General features: G+C 40.6%; 1 protein-coding gene across 2 annotated transcripts in view; it reads right to left on the bottom strand.

Moving 5' to 3' along the window:
- The window catches only part of LOC122059973 (pentatricopeptide repeat-containing protein At4g04790, mitochondrial-like), a 105281-nt gene that overhangs the window by 43569 nt on the left and 44208 nt on the right, over positions 1-17504 (bottom strand). For both annotated transcript variants that reach the window (XM_042623083.1, XM_042623082.1), the window contains exons 6-10: positions 15789-15896; positions 15436-15549; positions 14405-14500; positions 14072-14170; positions 3008-3127 (exon numbers count right to left, since the gene is read on the bottom strand). In XM_042623083.1, the coding sequence (XP_042479017.1) occupies positions 3008-3127; positions 14072-14170; positions 14405-14500; positions 15436-15549; positions 15789-15896 (537 nt within the window). The remainder of the gene's footprint in view (positions 1-3007; positions 3128-14071; positions 14171-14404; positions 14501-15435; positions 15550-15788; positions 15897-17504) is intronic.

A 17504-nucleotide genomic window follows, 5' to 3' on the forward strand; every position in this document is an offset into this window, starting at 1 on the left:
GGGATGAATATAAAAATTATATCCAAGGGAAACAGGGGGGATATACAAAGCTAGAGGAAGGGGGAGGGGGAGCCAGAATTGACAGAGGGAGCCCCCAGGAAACAACAGAAAGTTTGTTCCTTGGGGAGTCAATAACTGGGAGTGGGGAAGAGAACCAAGTTTGGAGGAGACTTCAAAGAAGATGGCCTTCCAAATTGAATCAAAAGATCTGGATTTGGAAGTCTATTTACGGAGGTTACATTCCATCCAAATATGGTTGATAGTAGCCCCAAAAGCAAGTTTCCCGGCAGTGTCGCAAATGGAAGAACCAGAAGTTTTTTCTTCTTAATCAACACCAACTGATGGATTAGGGACCTCTCCTTCGATCTCAGAGATTTTGGCAGCAGCATGTTTAGGGGAGCAGCTATCTATGTGGTGACCAAACACCTTGCAATCAGACATTATGGAGGGATCCAGTCGTAGACAACTCTTTGATGCAATGCATGACCTTCGTCATCAATCACAATGACTGTAGTGGGTGGGAGAGAGTCTGCAGTAGCTTCGACGCAGATGAGAGCAAAAGAGAGACGTTCCTGGTTCTTGCATCTAAGAATAAAGGGATGCCAATAATTGATCCAACGACACTCAAGTCTTGTTCACACCAGAAGTGCAACGGAAGATTGGTGAGGACAACCGATTAAGGGATGGAGTGGAGATCTACTTTGTGCAGTTGATTGAATTGAACCCACTGTCGAAGGAAGATGGGTTTTTGCCGACTTGCCAAGGCCCGTCTTCAAGAACTTTGATTTTATGTTCGTCAAGGGAGAATTTGAAAAGAAAAATGCCATTGTCTAATAGGTTAGTGCCTATCAATCCAAAGTGTCTCCATTGTTTAGTGAGGGAAGACTTGACAATGGGGAAGGGGAGTCTGCTACCAAGAAAGTGGCCTACAAAACAATTTTTCCACTTTGAGATTTCGGAAACAAGGATACTGGAGGGGCAGAGGCCATCTTTCTGATCATCAATGAGAGATGGTGGGACAAAATGAAGGGATAGGAGATCTCTAAGAGGATTCTGGGGCAAGAAACTTTAGATTCCAAGGAATCACAAAAGAGGCCTGCTCTTCATAAAATGCTGCTGAAGAGACGCCTCCTGAAGCAGTCAGTTGAAACTCAGGAAGGAAATTCAAAATGTAGACAATGTCACAAACTAGTAAAGTGTAATGGAACTAGACATAGATCCTTGGACTGACAGATCATTCAATTAACATTTTAAGTGTTAAGATTGATTATTAAAACCAATATTTCCAATGCTAGATTTTAGCATATTCAGTTCATAACCTGAGACGGTTCAAGCTCAAATTTCTGCTCTTTCTTTTTTCCCCTCTTTTTGAAAAAAATCAAATTGTTCTAATTATTAAATATCACACTTGTACACTTATTATTCACCAACAAGTCAAGCAGAGGAGCAACAAGTATCAAAGTGGGAACAAAGTATAAACAAACTATCTAACGCCTAAATTTGATACCTCAAAGAGGTTACAAGTCTAGAGCTTAACATCTACGTTCTGACTGACAAAAGGGATGGCAGATTAAGCAGGTTTCATTAACAAAAGCTGAACTCAATGTTTTCAATGAAAAAAATTGCAAAACTACAAAAACATCGATAAAAAGAGGCATACCTAGTGCACGAGGCTCCTGCCATGCGGTGTCTAGGGAGGGTCCTAATGTACACAGCCTTAACCCCGCTTCGCGGAGAGGCTGCTTCCCAACTTGAACCCACGACCACTAGGTCGCAATGGAGCAACCTTACCATTGCACCGAGGTCCGGCCTCTAAAACTACGAAACATTGATACAATGTGGAAAAGCGGAACGTAAATACCAACCATATTTATCTCAAACAAGCTAAGACCACTGAAAATAGAACGTTTCAGGCTTATATGCAGTAGATGGGGAAAGCACTGAAAAAATACAACAGATTGACTCCAAACTGAACCAAACTTAAGCCTTGGTTTCCCTCTCAACTGCATAGGTCAGTCATCAGCTCTGGTCAGATTTCAAAAACAAGGATGGCTCAGATAAGATATCACAACTACAAAAATAATTAAAGGAAACTGGCTGACCACAGAGGAAATAATTTGCAACCCCAGATTTTAAGATTTCTATATTAAAACTCAATCTGATTCACAATCACCCAGTAACGCAGCAAAACTTGAACAGAACAGCAGAACTCTATGTAATAAACGAAAAAGGCATATCTGAAAAGAATGGATTTGAGAAAAAAGCATCAAAGAACCGCACACCACATGACTTCTACAGCTCTACTATTCAATTATATCCAAAAGAACCATTTCCTCTAGACCATATTTTTAAATAAATTCCCAAGCTAATAGAAACAAGGGTTAAAGTTTGCCACAATGCCAGCTTATAAACCAAACTGCATGCCCCCACCATATTACTGTAGCAACACCCTATAAAATGTCCTAAATACCATCCCCTATTGGACAGGTTTCCTGTAATACCTTGCCTCCAACACCCGAAACTGCACACAGGAGTCGAAGGGAATGAACCCTCCCCCTAGAAAGAAATCCAGACTCAAACAGTCAAAAGGACTTCCAACTTGAGTCCATGACCATAATGCCTGATGACTTGTATTCCAAAAAACTACCCTGATACCAGAGAGAGAGAGAGAGAGTACCCTGGATATGGACATATAGATGAGGCACACATTACATTGATTAACCATGAAACATAAGTCCCAACTTCATCAACACAAAATTCAATTGGGCTTAAGACAACCTCCTAAACTTGTTCTGTAGGCTAGCCCAGTGGTCGAAATAGCCAGACCTTCTCTCATGTGAAGGAAAATGAACATCAAAGGCCTCTTTATATTCTTCTTAACCATAGGCCCTGAATCAAAGATACATAGAAATACTTTTGGGACAACATTTACCAAAGCCATCAATTTTTATATGGACAACAATGCATCCAAACTCCGCCAACTTAAAAGTCATTGATAGAACAATACCTTTTTAATATCTTCTTCACTTTCACAGTTTCCAATTAAAAAGCTGAATGTCTGAGTATCTGGTTTTACACCTGCACGTTCCATTTGTTTGAGAACCATCAACCCCCCACTGATATTTTTCTGTAATGTGCAATCAATTAGTAACATAAAAAAAAAAGTTGAGAGCAGAAACCATATGCAAGTGAGACTATAACAAGATAGATGCCAACACTACAAGGGTTTCTCTTTGTATAAAAAGAACTTTCTTTGAATCATTTTGTTGATTTGCAACATATATAATGATGACAAGAATAGAAAAGATGCAAGTCCAGAAAACAAGACGAGTATTACAAGAAATAGAGGAAATAGACAAAGAGACGAGTACAAAGACATAATGTCCAGCAAAATAACTCCCATCCATCAACTTACCAGCTTGTATCATCACCAAATGAATCACTCCCAATCAACATGACAACTCACCATTAACATCCAGAAGGAAGACTGAACAGAGAAGAGTGGAAGAAAGCTGGGTCACCCTGGTTGCAAGCTCAAGAGGCTCACAAGGTGCTGGTGTGCGTCCAATGAGCTGAAATTTGACCTTTAAGTAGTTATATTATAGGTTGTACTTTTATTTTATTTTATATTTTTTTTAGTTTCTTTGTAATGGACTTAATTTGTAAGCCCATAAAGATTAGGATACTTAATAGCTTTAAGAGTTCTGTTTTGAGTTTCTTTACTTAATTGAGTGTGAAAGTGATGAAGAGTCCTTCGTTGTAAGGGCATCACCTATCCATCAGGCACCCTTTACTGAAAGGGCTCCTAGGCGACGGCTTGGCTTTTTCCCCCTCCAATGCCTAGGATCACCTAGACGCAATGACAACTGTGGTCCTTTTTTTAGTCAATTTAGGAATGTAAAATCTTTGTATCCCATCAATTAAGGGTGTTTAAAGTAAAGAAAAGTGAGTTTCTTCTGATTTGCTTTTATCAAAGTGTTATCTTACCCTCTTCTCTTCTACTATTCTTCTTCTTCCTACTTCTTACTTCTTATTTTTCTTAATCCACACAAGGTGGAACTCCTATTTGTGGTTCAATTTTCAGATTTCTAAATTTGGTTATGTTCAAATTTAAATTATTATAAGATTCAAATTACCTTTTGGTTTATTGTGTCTTTTCATTTCACTTGACCATCTTTCTATCTTCTTGTATGACCTCTCACATGTTTATCTCTATGTATTCTCAATGATCTTTCATGTATTTACAAATAACACTTAATAGGGTCTCTTCATTTTTAGACTTTAGTCTCTTCATCTTTATGAGAGTCTTTGTCTCTTCAATTTGAGAGACCTTATCTCTTCCTCTTCTTGTGAGAGACTTGAGTCTTTGTCTCTTCATTTTGAGGGACCTTATCTCTTCCCCATCTTGAGAGACTGTCTCTTCATGTCTTTTCTAGAAGTCTCTTTTCCTCTACAAATAGAGGGGATCTCTAGGCATTCTATACACCAATGACCAATTACAAAGTTCACTCAAGTTATGGTGTGTTGTGAGGATTGAGATCTTGTTTTACTCTCATTTTGAGTGTCTTTACTTAATTTATTTTCAGTGTTTTATCTTTAGTTTGAGCACAACGTTGACTCGAAGGGGTCTAGTAGTTGAGTGCACAACTACTAGGGGTGCCATTGGGCTGTTTCATCTTGGAGGCCAATATGTAACTCACCCGGTTGCACCATTGGGGGCGTCTACGGTCTTAAGGAGTGTCAAGTGACACGACTTAGCCCGTCTATTTTGCTAACATATTTTTTTACAGGATTCCTAAGAGTTCGTAGTTTGAAGATCTCTTGAAAGCTCAAGTTTCATCCAATACTTGTCCATGATCTGACCTACTGATTCTACATAGATCCTGGATCTCTGGTATAACTGCAGTTTTTGTTACTAGAATCTTTTTTAGAACCCTGAACTACATTAAGGAAGGAAAAAACATAACTAGTTTAACTCACAACAGCCTCAGCTCCATGGTCATTAAAAGCTTCAGCCGTGTTGCCGTGCCCCCAATTTGAAATTATCATATTGGTAAGCAACAAAAAACTCAAACCATCTACCACCTCAATCCATGTATCTGTGATGAGATCCCAGGGTTCGAAAACCCTGTTTGTGTTCGCTATGGGTCCTCCAATTATACACTAGCCAAACGTAGGAGGGTATGGGAGAACCATAAATATTTCAAAGTTACATGGGGGGAATGGCAGGCCCATAATTGACCAAACAGGAGAGGGTCACTTGATAGAATAAAGACAAGGACACAAGGGGAATTTATAATTACTAACATAAACTAGGGATAAACGCAAATAAAGGGACAAAGTATAATAAAGGGCAAAGAGTGGGGGGCAATATGGGCAACCAACATCAAAAGGATAATATCATGGGGTCGGGGGTTGTCTTCTACCTTTGATCACAACAGAAACCAGCAGAAAGGCTGGTAGCTTGTGGCCAAGAGACTCCCCCATACAAGTTTTAATCAACTCATGATTTCAGAACTATTTTCCAAACTCCCAATCCTCCTGAATCCACCCCACAACAGCTTCAATGATCAACAGAAGAAAACAAGAAAAAACTCTGAAATCCAGAGGGGTGTTACTTTAACAGCCAGTCCTAGTTGAAGATTTTACGCCCTCAACTGAAGCTGAATATGGTGGCGAGAACCTGGGTTTGGTTGATCTATGGAGGGGCAACCTCTCTTCCCAGAATATCAGGAAGACATGTAACAGATAATGAGTGAGATCAACTCGCTACTATGGTCTGCTAGTATCACCTCTAAACAGAGTAGGCCAGCAAGGAAATAGTAACAGGGAAGAAGAAGAAGGGGAGGGGAACCAGATCGCAGTGAAGGGAAGATAGGAAAGAGAATAGAGGGAGAGAGCATGAAATCATAACCCACACAGGCACACCCAGATCAATTTTCTGTTCCATATTCAACTATCCAATATTGGATTACAAGCATATTATAAAGAAGAAATTGAAAGTTTCCTCGTTGTTGTCTAAAACTGAAATAAAAGTAGAATCTAATTCTATCCTAATAATCTAACCCAATCAAAAAATTCCCCATATAAAATATAGTGCAAATTACATAATAACCCAAGTAAATTGATAAATCCTTACATATCCTACTGAGCCAAAACCAAATTTGGACCGGCTCATCTCCCTCTGGGCTCTCCCATGGGTTTGCACCTGTCCAAGGAAGTGCTCTTGCATCAATTCCTCATTTCCTCCATTGTTGAGAAAAACACGCCCTTGACTCTTTTAGAACTCGAGAATCAGCACTACTCGATCAACATCCACAATTATCGGCTTTGATGGGGCTGATCCAACACATCTCATGATCAAGTGCTATAATCTCCTAACACTCATTGGAAATGATATCTCTCAGATTGGAATCTGATCATGGGACTTCACATCTGCAATCGGGCCAATTTCCCCTTCTTATTCATACCTTTCGTTGTCCACCAATTCTGCCATATCTGATCCCTCCTCTGAATCTTCTATCATACTCAATACTCCATCACAGAAACGATTTTTATTATCGAATGGATCCTACACCGTAGCCTCAACAATAGCCGGATGAGAGAGAGGGAGCCATTCCAAGATAGGGATTGCAATAATAGGGAAAAATTGTGCCATACGTCAGTTTGAGCTTCAAACTTCTATTTCTTCATGTGAGGCCTCCTCTTGATGTCTCTATGATCTTCATCCAAGTTCATCTCATGATTTCTTCTAACTTTTCACATAGTATTCTCTTCCTTGGAACCCCTTTGTAGCCTAGGGTTCCAAAGAGAAGCTTGTAGCACGAATCTCAAACCTAAACCGGGGGCTCTAATAACAACTTGAAATGTAAAGGTTGTAAAAGAACATGGGAGCAAGAGAGGAGATGCAAGTAGAAATTTGAAGAAGGAGAAAGGAGGTTGTGGGAGAGAAAGGTTGTTCTCTAAACCTTTCTCTCCCCTATATTGATTCACTTAATGTACAAGAAAATTACATCCTTACCCCCCATGCTAATATATGATAGCCAACAAAGGTAAAAGGTAAGCAAGTAAAAACATATTAGCCTATTTAAAAACACATTACAGCTTAATAGCCTAGTACCCAAAGTACCCTTGTTACATGAAAATGCATAACCATAACAGGGTTACAGGAGGACACAGAAAGGATGCCAATGGTCGAGCCATAACCAAGTGGAAGCACCATCCTCAATATTAGAGGTAGCAATCCTAAGAGCTAGAGGTCTGAGATTGAAGATCTTTCTCCACCCAAGAAGCACCTAGGCAAGGAGCAACCGTCCTAATAGAGCCATTATGAAAGAGCCCCACATAAATCCAATCAACCCAAATACTTTTCTTCTTAGCAACAAGCTTCTAGATCAATTTGAGAATGCTACCCGTATTAACCTCTTTGATTCTTCTCAATCCAAGACCCTCTTCTTTAGGAAGACAAAATAAAGCCCAACTGATAGGTTGGAGGAATCTAGTAACATCTGAGCCTTACCAAAGAAATGAACACATAAGAGATTCTAGCTCCTTGATGGAAGACTAGGCAAGCCCAAAGATACCAGAACAATGAAAGTATGATTATTGAAGAACAGGTCTAATTAGTTCCAAGTGACTGGAAAAAGAGAGAAGCTTGCTTTTCGAAAGTGGGAGCCTGTTGCGCATAAGGATCTAGAATGGGAGTGCAATGATGGGAAATCATCCTGGCAGGGATAAGAGGCAACCCTAGATATTTAAGAAAAAGGTGACCAAGGGGAAGGCTTGGTCAACTTAGGGTGATGGGAATAGTTGGAACAGATAGACAAAAAGGTGCAATAAGGAAGGCAATACAAGAGGAATTAACTTCTTAAACCCTGGTTTCAATCAGGCAACAGAAACAGCATGGAGAAGCTTAATACGGGACCAAGCTTCCACTTAAAATTTGACTGAGGAATTGAGGCCTCAAGTATTCCAAAGGAGACATCGAATCATTGGGTAGAGCGGTGGGGGTGCAACAAGGTCCTCTCAATAACTAGGAGAGTGATGGAGGGACAGGGATGGAATGCTTTTTTAGTGGCGCTGGTACGATCAGACAAAGGTTACTCCAAGAGGCAGAGGTGGAAGGGGGAGGCCTGCTAAAGGAGAGGTAATGAAGGAGGGGCTAACCAACAACGCTAGAGGAGCTTGAGGCAGGGGAGAATGTTTTAATTAGGCTAGATTAGAATTCTATAAGTCTAATCCTGTTCTGAGTCAGTTAATGTTACCTTATAAGTTAATGGTTGGTTTAGGCCTTTCCTTTCTAGTATTTGAGTCTGTTTTTGAGTCTTCTATATCAGTTTGTAAGGGGCTATAGCCTGGTACACAAATTTGATTAATGAGATTTTGGTCTGAGCCTTTTCTTATATTCTGTGAGATGTAGTGTTATGCGGTGGGATACTTTGAATGGCTGGTGGGACTCCAAACGAGGCGAAGTGGGATGCTTAGTCATATCTTCTTCATCTTCTTCTCAATCAATATTCAAGTACTCCATTGTTTTCTGCAACACCATATCCTGTCCAATGATTTCAATAACAGTATTTTTTGTTTTCTGCACCACCATATCCTACATCTGACTGTCATTCATACACACATTCATGACTCCATTAAAATCCTGCAAACTAGGGATTAAAACTTGTTATTTTCAAGTCTGATTTGAGGAGTTTTAATTGAACAAGGAATCTGTCCAATCTCAACAGCCAACCAATGGATTAATCCGAGACTAGTGATGTAAGGCTAGGTAGGAAGTACCCAACTGCATTAGGATCCCAAAAATTCAAATCTGAAATCAGATTTAAAACCAAATTTGAATAAGGCTGAAATAGGAGGAAGCCTGCGGTTGGCTGTAGGAGGCTCTAATGGAGCTCAAATTTTGATCAAATACTCCTCTTCTGGTGCTAAACAATCCCTCAGAATATGAGACAATTCCGAAGGTTGAATTGAGGGTTATGTTGCAGGCATGAATTAGGAAACTTTTTACCACTATTCAGAAACTAGGGTTCCTGGCATCGGATGATCCCCAAAATTGGAATAAAGATCCCTCGCAACTTGTCTAGATATCCTTCAAAAGATGAGCTTGAACTATTCTCTGGTTTGGGAGATCTGGACTTCGATCCGAGTTTTCAAAATCCAGACAATGGCTGAATCGGTTATGATCTCCTCGGCTGTTCTTGAACTGATCTGTAGGTTGAACTTCAGGTCTTCAAATAACTCTCAAACACTCTCGCAAAGGCTAAAATAGAAAATAAGAAAGAAGAAAAGAGAAAAGAGAAATTGATGGAGGGTCGAGAAGGGGGAAGAAGTAGGCTAGGTTCTGAGCATCTCACCCAACTGCATCCCATGGTAAAACAGCATAAGTCATCTCCAAATAAACTTCAATCTATCTTTTCATTATGATCAATGATCAATGGGCTTTAAATAGCCTTGCAAAACTTGGACATAAAGAAATAACAGAAAAGGAAACTAATGGACTGAAATAAGACTTTCTAATTTGTGTCCAACTTGCTAAACAAGCTTAACGAAATTAGAAACTAACAATTGATCTTAAAAAAGGAACTAGCCTAAGTTACAAAATAGGAAACTAACTTGACAACCTAAAAAAAGAAACTAAATCCTATGCCACCTGGACCAAATTGATGGCTGATGGACATCTCCTCTTGGAGCTGAACAAGGGACAATGTATAGATCTTCTAGGAGATTCTTTGAAGACAAAACTGGCAGGAGTCTAGACTGCTTCGGCAGCCCTTAAGATCTGGAACTCTCAGTGCTTTGGCAATATCTCTGATAGGGCTGCCTCCTGCAAGTCTAGACTAGAAACTATTCAGACTAGACTTCAGCTTGATCCTCTCAATTCTTCCCTTGCTGAAGAAGAAAAGTCCCTCTCCCTAGAGTATTCCCTCCTTTTCACCCAGGAAGAAAGTTTTCTCAAGCAAAAATCCCGTATCAAGTGGCTGGAGCTTGGTGACTCCAACAGTGCTTTCTTCCACAACTCAGTCAAAGCTCGGACAAATACCAACTCCATATCCTTCCTCTCTTCCAGAAATGGATCCGTGCTTCGCACTCTGGAGGAGATCAAAACTAACACCTCCTCCTACTTCTTTGAGCTCTTTAATCCCCCCTTTCCCTCTCATCCCCCTCCTCCCCACCCGTATTTGATCAATAAATTCATTCCTGATCACCTTCTCCCCTCCCTCCAATCCATCCCCTCTGATGATGAAATCACCTCCGTTGTCCTCTCCCACAAGGCGAACAAAGCTCCTAGGCCTGATGGGTTCAGCATGGGATTCTTCACCTGTTACTAGGACATCATCAAGGATGATTTCATCCGTGCAATTGGAAGCTTCTTTCTCAACCCCAGCCAAATTAATTGTGTTAACCACACCTTCCTTTGCATTATCCCTGGGTCCAATAGGCCTCTTCCATACAGAACTTCAAACCCATTTCCCTTTGTAACTTGATTTACAAGTTCATTGCCAAAATCCTCTCTCTTAGTATCTAGAAGGTCGTTGAGTCCCTAATCAGTCAAAATCAATCTGCCTTCATCTCTGGGAGAAGCATTGCTGACAATATTATCTTGTGCCATGAAATTGATCGTGGCTTCGAGCACAAATCCCACGGTTCAACGGCCCTCCTCAAAATTGATATCTGTAAGGCTTTCGACTCCATCCATTGTGACTTCCTTTACAACACCCTCCTCCAAATGTCCTCCCCGCCAAATTTTGTCTGATGGATCTTTGCTTACATTTCCACCCCCCAGTTCTCCGTTCTTGTCAATGGTAGCCCGACTGGCTTTTTTCCCTTATCAGTGGAAATCTGTTAAGGCTGCGCCCTATCGCCCTTCCTCTTCTGCCTTGGCCTAGAAGTTCTCTCAAGATCCAACCTATCATCCACAAACCTTCACATCATCTCCCCCATCCCCAAATGCAAATCTATTTCCCTTACCCATCTTGCTTTAGCGGAGGATCTCATGATCTTTTCGAAAGCAAACCCCACCTCCATCTCCTCTATCATGTCCTCCCTCCACCTCTTTGAGAGCCTCTCAGGTATCAGCATTAATCTTCTCAAATCCCGTCTTTTCACCTCCGGTATCTCTGAGACTTTAAAAGCCCATCTCCTTGATATCACGGATTTCTCCTTGGGTTCTCTCCCTATCAAATTCCTAGGTCTCCCTCTCATTTATGCAAGGCTTTCGGGCCATCACTGCACCCCAATCCTTGACCGCTTGTGGAAAAGACTTCAACTTTGGAAGAGCAAGTTGTTATCAAACGCGGGTCGTCTTGAGCTCTCTAGATCTGTGCTCTAATCCATGTACCTTCACTGGTCTGGGATCTTTGTCCTCCCTCCCCCAACCATCAAAGCTATCGAGTCTCTCATCAGTTCTTTTCTTTGGAAAGGATCTGACTCCACTAGGTTCCTTCGCCCCTCCAATTGGAGTTCTATCTGCCTCCCTAAAGCTTATAGAGGTCTTGGCCTTAGGCGCATTAAAGACATAAATGCGGTTGGCATCCTCAAGCTCATCTAGAGAATTGCCTCTAAAATGAACAGCATATGGGTCTCCTAGGTCTACTCCTACCTCCTGAAATCCAACTCTATCTGGTCCATGGTTTCAAGTCAGGACTCCTCTATAAAAACACAACCCTAAAACGATGCAGAAGATAATGGAAAAATAAGAACAAGCAATGCATACAAATTTATGAGGTTCGGCAAGATTGCCTACGTCCTCGGTGAGATGAGATCCTGCTTCACTATCAATGGAGAATAGGGTTACAACACTCATCCTCACACCTCTCAGTATTTCTTCCATTACAAAGAAAGAATCCCCCGCTACAAATATATAGCGAAAAACCCTAATCGAAAAAGTATGAAACTACCCTAATCCGTCGTCCTGCCTGTCGAGGCGCTGCACCAGTACTCCCTAGATTAAACTGTGAAGGAATACAAGACATCATACACTAACATCCTCCTGGGTTTAGCGTGGCATCCTCCACCTAAGACCCTCGACATTAGAGGCTATCTCCTATTCCATTGGGAATGGAGCTTCTACTTCTCTCTGGCTGGACCCCTGGCACCCTTCAGGGGTCCTGCTTCATCTTCTCAGTCTCAGAACTCAAGGTTAGATTGGATGGCTTTTGTATCCTCCATCCTCCTTAATGATGGATGGGACCCCTTCCCCCTTCTCTAAACAACATCTTGACCTCTCTTCCCGCTCTTCCCCCAAGCTATAGAGCGAGGGAGGATTCCATTCTTTGGAATCCTTCTCCTACCAAAAGGGTCAACTTCTCCTCTGCCTGGAACTTTGTTAGGACTAAAGCTCATCCTACCCTTCGATGCAAGTCCTCTGATTCAAAGGCCACATCCCCCGCCACAGCTTCACAGCTTAGCAGGCTCTCACCAACTCCCTTCCTACGCAGTTTTTCCTCATCCACCGCCACATTCAAGTCCCTCCCGCCTACTGCCTCTGCTCGGAGAGGAAATGAGGATGTTGATCATCTTTTTTTCTCCTGCAGTTTCTCCTCCACCATTTGGAAGAAAGTTCTCTCTCGTTGTTGGCCCTCTAGTAAAAGAGTTCTCCCTCTTAGTAGGGAATGGCTTTGGTCGATATGACCTTTCACGGCACCACCATTTGTGATACTGTCAGTAAGCTCGCCTTTTGTGCCACCATCAACCACCTTTGGATAGAGAGAAACCTTCGTAGATGGACTTACAACTTCACACTTTTGATGGGATTTGGAAAGCCATCTCTTTTGAGGTCTCCACCAAAATTGCTAACCTCCCGCTCCCGCACAATCCCCGACTACCCTAGAAATAGGCTTATTGTTGATTCCTGGAATCTCCCATCTTTTATTAGTTAGAATGTAAGGTTTGTGATAGACTAAGAGAGGAGAAAAAGAGAGAGAAGAGGAAGAATCAGTTGGAGAGGAAGAAGAATGGTAAAATGTGTGTTGTGAGTAAAGTTTCGCTAACACCAATATATTACTTCACTAATATATTTACATGATATTACACATACCTCCCTAAGGAGGAAAATTACACATACCTCCCTAAGGAGGGAAAGGAAAATAAAATATATAATGACAAATTACTAAAATGCCCTTAGGGAAACATAACTAATATCTCTGACACTACCTCTCCCCCCTCCCCTTGAGGGATCGTATCCATTAGTGGTTGTCCCCTTTTTGTGATCGGGCATCTCCCTTTAGCTGGTCGTGTGCTTCCCCCCCCCCCCCTTCCCCTTGTATATTGCTCTTCTTGGGTTAATATATATTTTCTTCATCCAACAAAAAAAAAAAACTGGCAGGAGTTACTGTTCACATAAACAGTAACTCGTGAACAGTGCTTCCAGATTTCCTTTTGAGCTAGTTAGAACCAAGGTGGGGCTGGCTAGTCCAACATTGGACTTGGTTTGATGGGGCCAGCAGCCCCTTCCTTGTGCAAGCTTAATCTACATCAACTAGACTATGTTATTTTCCTCTATTGGATCTACCAATGAGGATACAACATGCATTTTATCCAGATCAGATCTGCTGGTCTGCTGCTGTAATAAATCTCTCAAATTTGGTGTACAAGTTTCAGATTTTTATCGTTTACTGTTGACTCAAATTCAACAGTTAGAACATTGTTGTATCTTGGGGTTTGCTTATTCCAACAGTTTATGATCATTGACCAGATCTGAGTTCCATCTAAAAAGGTTGACTTTGATCCTATTGTTGACCTAAATTCTGTTTTGGGTTTTTCCTTGAGATCCTGTAAATTGGGGTGTGTAATCTGAACCTAGAGTTCATTCCTACCTATTCCCCACTGTTAGTGGAGGCATAAAAAAAAGAACTGTAAAACTATAAGTGTAGCAAAAGAAATTGCAGCAGTAGAAAATATCCATTTCTTTATGCACCATACATCATACACCATTGCCAGTTTAAATGCAGGAATTAAACAATACCAAGGAATATGTATACTGTATACAAATGTTCGAACTAAAGAATTTAACAAGAAAACATCAGAGCATGAGCATCTCAAGAAACTGAGGACAGTTACAAACCTCTCTAAAGTATCCTGCCATTATCGCATTGTACATATTTGATGAAGGAACCAAGTTTAAATCTTCTAATTCTTTTAGCATTTTATATGCACTTTGAAACTGTCAAAGAAAAAAAACAAGAAGGCGTATAACTGATCCACGATTTTTTTTTTTAACAAGTAGCTTAGCTGCAAATATGTACTGTAAAACAACCTAACAGGAATGCTTCAGCCTTCACTTTAACCTACACGATTCGTCAAATAAAGATATACTACCAAACAAATACAAGGAAAATTACTATTCATGAATCATGACTAAACTAAAATTTTCAAGAGATTAAGAGTGAAAACTTACATCTCTCATTTTTGCACACAAATTTATCATCATTCTAAAGGTCTCGGCATTTGGATTCAAGTTATGGTGGCGCATCACTGAATAGATAGGATGAACCTTCGAATAGAAAATGGCAGAAGTGAAATCAAATCATTAGTTCCACATACAAAGCTGTCTTTCAGTAATTCTGAACAATTAAAAAAAAAAAAAAAGATTCAATAATGCTGAATAGTGTAGGTGATTAGAGAAATGATAAAACTGCACCATCACCATGTATAATATTGATCCATGCAGCACATTAGCCAATATACCTTTTTCTTCTTTTTTTTTTTGACAAATGCAGACGCAGACAATAGACAACTGAAATGATAGTTAGAAGAAAACTCAAGCCAATTTAATCAAATTCATCCCAGAAAGAAGAGAAAAACTAAAACTTCCATACCCAGGCTGGCTTGATTCCAGCCTGATTTACATTAACAGATTCATATTCAGATTATAAATTTATAATCATAGCCCTACTTGTGGATCCACATCAAACCACGACCTGGACGTATCTGGAAATGTGACTTATATCTGGATGCTTCCAGTTCATCTTTTTTGTGTTTTTTGACATAGACAAGACTAAACATCCCCAGATCCAGATCTGGGTACAAACCGATATCAGATCGGGTGCACTATATCTCCTGCTCTGGATATTCCTTTACAGCGAAAAAAGTTGAGAAGAGGTTGTCAATAATAGATTAACTAGAGAAATGGGTAAAAGAAATTTCCACCCAAGATTTAATAGTTGGTCCATTCTATCCTAGGAAAAGTCCATCTTGTTGCGATAGGAATGAATAGGAACAAATGAGCTTTAGCTAATGTAATAAAGATATCAACTGTCGTTCCAAAGACCCCACCTGCCTTATTTATTTTGAAAAGCACCCATATCCTAAGAATACATTGAATAGGATTTTACCATAACAATTAATGGCTTACATCAACATGATGATAGATAAGAAGCCAGAATCATTCATTTATGACAAAATAAATGTAAAACAAGTTGAACATACCAATTCAAGCTCACAAGCCTCCTCACTTGCATGTAAGATTGAATTGAAACTGTCGATAGATAGAGTCAAACCCAATTGAAACATTTGATCCACTAAATTAAGGGCTGCATGCACCTGCAACGGTTAAATAAGACAACAAATTACACACACACACACACACGGGAAAAAAAAAAAACACCTAGTCTTCCAGCAACCAAGTCAGGTGGGTGGGGGAGAGAGATTTTTCTACATCATATCATCGTTACAGCAAAAGAAGTTTACACTTCCATAAAATAGAGGGTACATAAGTGGGAAATTTCACCGACATTAGTTAAGAGAACTTTTATATGTTCAGGACTTCAAGTCAACCATACCTTGAGTGAATCACAACAGTAGACAATAAGCTTTTCATATGATGTGGAAGAAGGAGCCACTTCAAGCTTCTCATGCAAGAATTTGAATTTTAGAATGACATCGTCAACCTTCAATAGCCAAAATCATTATGTAAGTTCAAAAGGATGCAGCATATAGTCAATTACATAAATATAAACATATCCAGTAGTGAAAATTCTTGCACTACGAAAGAAAAGACAAAACGGATTCACATTGCGGCTTGAATGATACACCAATATTTAATGTTGCATTAAAAGCAGGTTATCAGAGACAGTAGCTTATGGTAGGTGGTAAAAGCTAGTTTCTTAAGACTAAATCCAAAACCTACAAACTAAATTAACTGAATACTTCAACGTGGGTGCTTTATCAGAATAGATTTTCAATTTTTATAACAAGCTCACTCCAAGCAATGTCAATGCCAATTGTTGCTGCCTTTGGGTAAAATAGATTATGTAAAGACCAACCAACACCCAATACTTGGAGTTTTTTTTTCTTTTTGGATGAATAAATAATTCACTACCAAGGAGAAGAGAATAAACAAAGGGGGAAAGAGTGGGGGGGGGAAGGCTTAAGCCGACAAGGAGAAGCCATCCCAAGGGGGACCTACAAAAGGAAACATACATCAAAACCAGCAAGGGGGGGGGGGGGGGAAGCCAGCTCCATCATGATGAGATCATGACAAGCAAAAGGAACAAACACCAAAACCAGCAAGAGGGGAGGGGGAAGCCAGCACCATCAAGAGGGTTGGATGAGATCAACCTGAAGGTTCCAAGAGTTAATGATGTGGGAATTTTTTGGGGAGGCAGGGACTGGACGGGAGTGAAGGCCATAAGGGCTCGGGCTTTGGAAGTAACATCAAAGTAGATAGCTTTCCAAATCTTATCCGGAGATCGGGAAGGGATTTGGGGGTCCATCTACGGATGTTACGTTCCATCAAAAGATGGTTTATAGTTGCACAAAAATCCAATTTACCAACAGTCACAAATGGAAGAGCCCGAGAAGGTCATGTCTACTCAAATCCATTCTCTGTCAAAAGGGAGAATGGTTTTTATAGTCGGACAACATTTGGAAAGGACATTTTTTTAGATAAGGGAGAAGGGGCAAGAGAAGAAGAGATGGGGGGGTATTCTCTACACCCAAGGGGCATAGGCAGTATGAAGGATTGGCAGGGATATGATGGTGAATGAGGAAGGATTGGGTGGGAAGATAGTTGGACATGCAACGCCATAGAGTGAAGCTATGGTGGGGAATATGACCTTTGAACCAGACCAACTTATGCCAAGGGACAGTCAGGGAGGGGTTACGAACATGGGACCAAGTAGAGGTAAAGGAGAAGATCCCATTGGAGGAGGGCAGCCAGATACATTTATCTTCCCTTCCTTTATGACCAGGGGGAGAGGGGGAAGGGAGGACCAAAGATCTAAAAGCGGAGGGAGAGAGGAGGAAGGGGACCAACCATTGGAAGAAAGGATAGAGGACACCAATGCATTAGCTGGGAGACCGGAAGTGTAGATAACTCTGGAGTTTAACCGATGAGATAATATGCCCGAAGGGTGCCAAGGATCCTTCCAAAGGGAGGTAGACTGACCGTTTCCTATGGAGTAGGAAATGGCAGCAAGGGCAATGGGTTTAACTTCAACTATGACTCCAACTATCTTTTCTCTCCTTCCCTTTTACCGATTTTTTTTTTTTTTTTT

The sequence above is a fragment of the Macadamia integrifolia genome, chromosome 13 (genome assembly GCF_013358625.1).
Source record: "Macadamia integrifolia cultivar HAES 741 chromosome 13, SCU_Mint_v3, whole genome shotgun sequence".
In the NCBI taxonomy this organism is placed as follows: domain Eukaryota; kingdom Viridiplantae; phylum Streptophyta; class Magnoliopsida; order Proteales; family Proteaceae; genus Macadamia; species Macadamia integrifolia.